This window comes from Mandrillus leucophaeus, unplaced genomic scaffold (genome assembly GCF_000951045.1).
Source record: "Mandrillus leucophaeus isolate KB7577 unplaced genomic scaffold, Mleu.le_1.0 Scaffold123, whole genome shotgun sequence".
Taxonomy (NCBI): Eukaryota; Metazoa; Chordata; class Mammalia; order Primates; family Cercopithecidae; genus Mandrillus; species Mandrillus leucophaeus.
The window spans coordinates 5734413-5737536 of NW_012100654.1; the positions used below are offsets into that span (position 1 = coordinate 5734413).

Genomic DNA, 3124 nt, shown 5'->3' on the forward strand with positions numbered 1-3124 from the left:
TTGGCCAGGCTTATAAGCATTTTTTAAAAAAACAGCTCTCTGTTCACTGGAAAATTTACTATTAACCACCTGATTCAAGTTTCACCTGATTCAGTACTTCTAGTCAGTACTGTTGTTGATTCTCTTGATGAATGATAATGATGAAGAAAAACAGCCAGATGATGTCTGAAAGTGATGGGCTTTTTAGAAGCTTCAGTGGTTGTTTCTCCTAAGATCCATTTGATTAGCCTTTACTCACGAATCTGGCCGCTAACATGTTATAGGGCTGAAATCTGATACTCATTTTAGCATAGGAATAGTTCAGTTTATCAAATTACTTCTCATTGTGAGATTGTTTTCTGTGTAAAACATAGTATTGTAGCCAATTCATACATTCATATATTTTGGGATGGTCTTATACTTATTTTATCATTGTTAGACACATGAACATGATGAAAAATATTTAAATGTAAATTTATTTCAGTTCAGCATTGATAGTCTGCATTTTTAAGATAATCCAGAAATGTGAATACTGTTAAAACAAATACCAGATTTTTTTTCTAATTTTATATCTTTATTCTGCTTGATTTTAGGACGAATAACCTTTACAGAACCAAATATTCAGAATGTGCCAAGAGATTTTGAAATCAAAATGCCAACACTAGTAGGAGAAAGCCCACCTTCTCAAGCTATAGGCAAAGGCCTACTTCCCATGGGCAGGTAGGCACTGTTTCTCTGTATCTGTGTTAATAAACTTTTTAAAGTATGAATGGCTCAAAATAGCTTATTAGACAAATAAATGAAATTAGCTTAATTTTATGTTTCAGACATACCCATTTCTGTCCTAGACCATTTTGAATTCTGAGTCCCATCTATAAAGAATCTAATTCATGCTTAATTGACTGTTTGCTAAAAAAAAGTTCTAATGTCTTTGTTAAGCTTTAAAATGAGTCTCAGATAAAGGTTTGTTTGTTTTTGTTTGTTTGTTTGTTTGAGATGGAGTCTTGCTCTCTTGCCCAGGCTGGAGTGCAGTGGCGCGATCTCAGCTCACTGCAACCTCTACCTCCTGGGCTCGAGCAATCCTCCCACTTCAGCCCCCTGAGTAGCTGGGACCACAGGCGTGTGCCACCATGCCTAGTTAATTTTTGTAGAAACAAGGGTCTCACTTTGTTGCCCTGACTAGACCTGAACTCCTGGGCTCAAGCAGTCTGCTCGCCTTGGCTTCCCAAAGTGCTGGTATTACAGGTGTGAGCTACCACATCCAGCCCTCAGATAAGGGTTTTATTAAGTTTCTTAGATGGAAATACTGATGTTACTGAAAATCAGACCTTTTTCATATATTTGAGACTGCTTCATGTCTAACTGATGATGTTGTTTGCACCACAGAGGAAAAAGTAAGAAGGGTTGCAGCCTGAACCCTGGACGCCAGGCACAGATGGAGGAGAGAGCTGCAGACAGAGGAATGCCATTTTCAATTAGCATGCGACATGCCTTTGTGCCTTTCCCAGGTAAGGTGGCTGATAGCTTTGAAGCTTCTCATTGCTGTGAGAATGTTTTTCAAAGCATGGATAAAGCCTGAAATATGAGTGAGATTTAGAGCATGCATTGGTCCCTCCATCTTTCTGTCTACAGTGGAGCCTGCCTTTCTCCTTTGTCGTGCCAGGTTTATAGCCGTCATCGTCTCCATGATCTGCTCTGTGGAAAACTTTTATGATGTGTGCTCAGCGGCAGCAGTCTGCTGAAACCATGTTTTCTAACGTCATAAACTTCTTTGCAAAGTCCAGTTGATTTTGTCAGTCTTCATCCTCTTTAACTTGTTTACAGCATTTGTCACTGTTAATCAACTCCTCCTTCAATTTCTCTTCTCCCTTGACCTGTAAGGGCACAGTTTTTCTCTCCTCCTAACTTGTTTGCTTTTATGTTTTTTCTCTCTTTTTCTGCACTGCTGCTTCCTATTGCATGGGGTGGCCCCTAAAGCTATTCTCATTCTGCCTGACCTCTCCTCAGTACTCTAGTCGTAAACCTTTTGTTGTCAAGATATTTGGAAGTGGTGATGTAACTTGCAGATCATCCCGACTGTTAGTATACATATTTGTTCTTTAATCTTTCACCAACTGGCAAGTCCTAGTGAGCACAATTAACCATCTGAATTTATTTAAATTCCATCAGAAACTTTTTGCCAATGGTGAATTCAGACCTATGATGACATGCCCTGCTTGGCAATTTTTAGTTTTACTTATATCTAAACTATCAGCATACAAAATTCTATCAAAGTTATCCAAGGGAGTCCCCAGAAGGTCTGTGTGCTGTATTGTAATTTCTTTTTTTTTTTTTGAGACAGACTTTTGCTCTTGTTACCCAGGTTGGAGTGCAATGGTGCGATCTTGGCTCACCACAACCTCCGCCTCCGAGGTTCAAGCGGTTCTCCTGCGTCAGCCTCCCTAGTAGCTGGGTTTACAAGCATGGGCCACCACACCCGACTAATTTTGTATTTTTAGTGGAGACGGGGTTTCTCCATGTTGGTCAGGCTGGTCTTGAACTCCTGACCTCAGGTGATCCACCCGCCTTGGCCTCCCAAAGTGCTGGGATTACAGGCATGAGCCACCTCGCCCAGCCAAGGTGTATGGTAATTTCTTTCTTTCTTTTTTTTTTTTTTTGAGACTGAGTCTCACTCTCGCCCAGGCTGGAGTGCCACAGAGTTTTCTTAAAACTCATGAATCAGTTGTTTTTTTTTTTTCCCTGCAGCTTCCTCACCCCTCTCAGCCTTCATAGAAATTCTGGAGTAGGAAAATGCAATTGACATGCTGAATAGTACATCAGAGTCTCCTTGCTCTGGATTAGACTTTGGCTTAAGAGAATGTTGTGGCTGGTTTGATTTTTATTGTCCAGACCACTCAAATTTTCTCCATATTAGCAATAAGCCTGTTTTGCCTTCTTATCAGTTGTGTGTGCAGTGGAGTAACACTTTTAATTTCCTTCAAGAACTTTTCCTTTGCATTTACAACTTGGCTAACTGTGTGACACAAGAGGCCTAGCTTTCAATCTATCTCAGCTTTTGACATGCCTTCCTCACTAAGCTTAATCAATTCTAGCTTTTTGGTTTAACACAAGAGATGTGACTTTCCCTTTCACTTGAACACATAGA

At 40.1% G+C, this 3124-nt stretch overlaps 1 protein-coding gene across 1 annotated transcript in view; it reads left to right on the forward strand.

The window, feature by feature from the left end:
* POLQ (polymerase (DNA directed), theta) overlaps positions 1 to 3124 on the forward strand; it is a 124853-nt gene that overhangs the window by 89570 nt on the left and 32159 nt on the right. Inside the window, 2 exon segments of the mRNA XM_011971618.1 lie at positions 573 to 699; positions 1366 to 1487. Coding sequence (XP_011827008.1) covers positions 573 to 699; positions 1366 to 1487 — 249 coding nt within the window.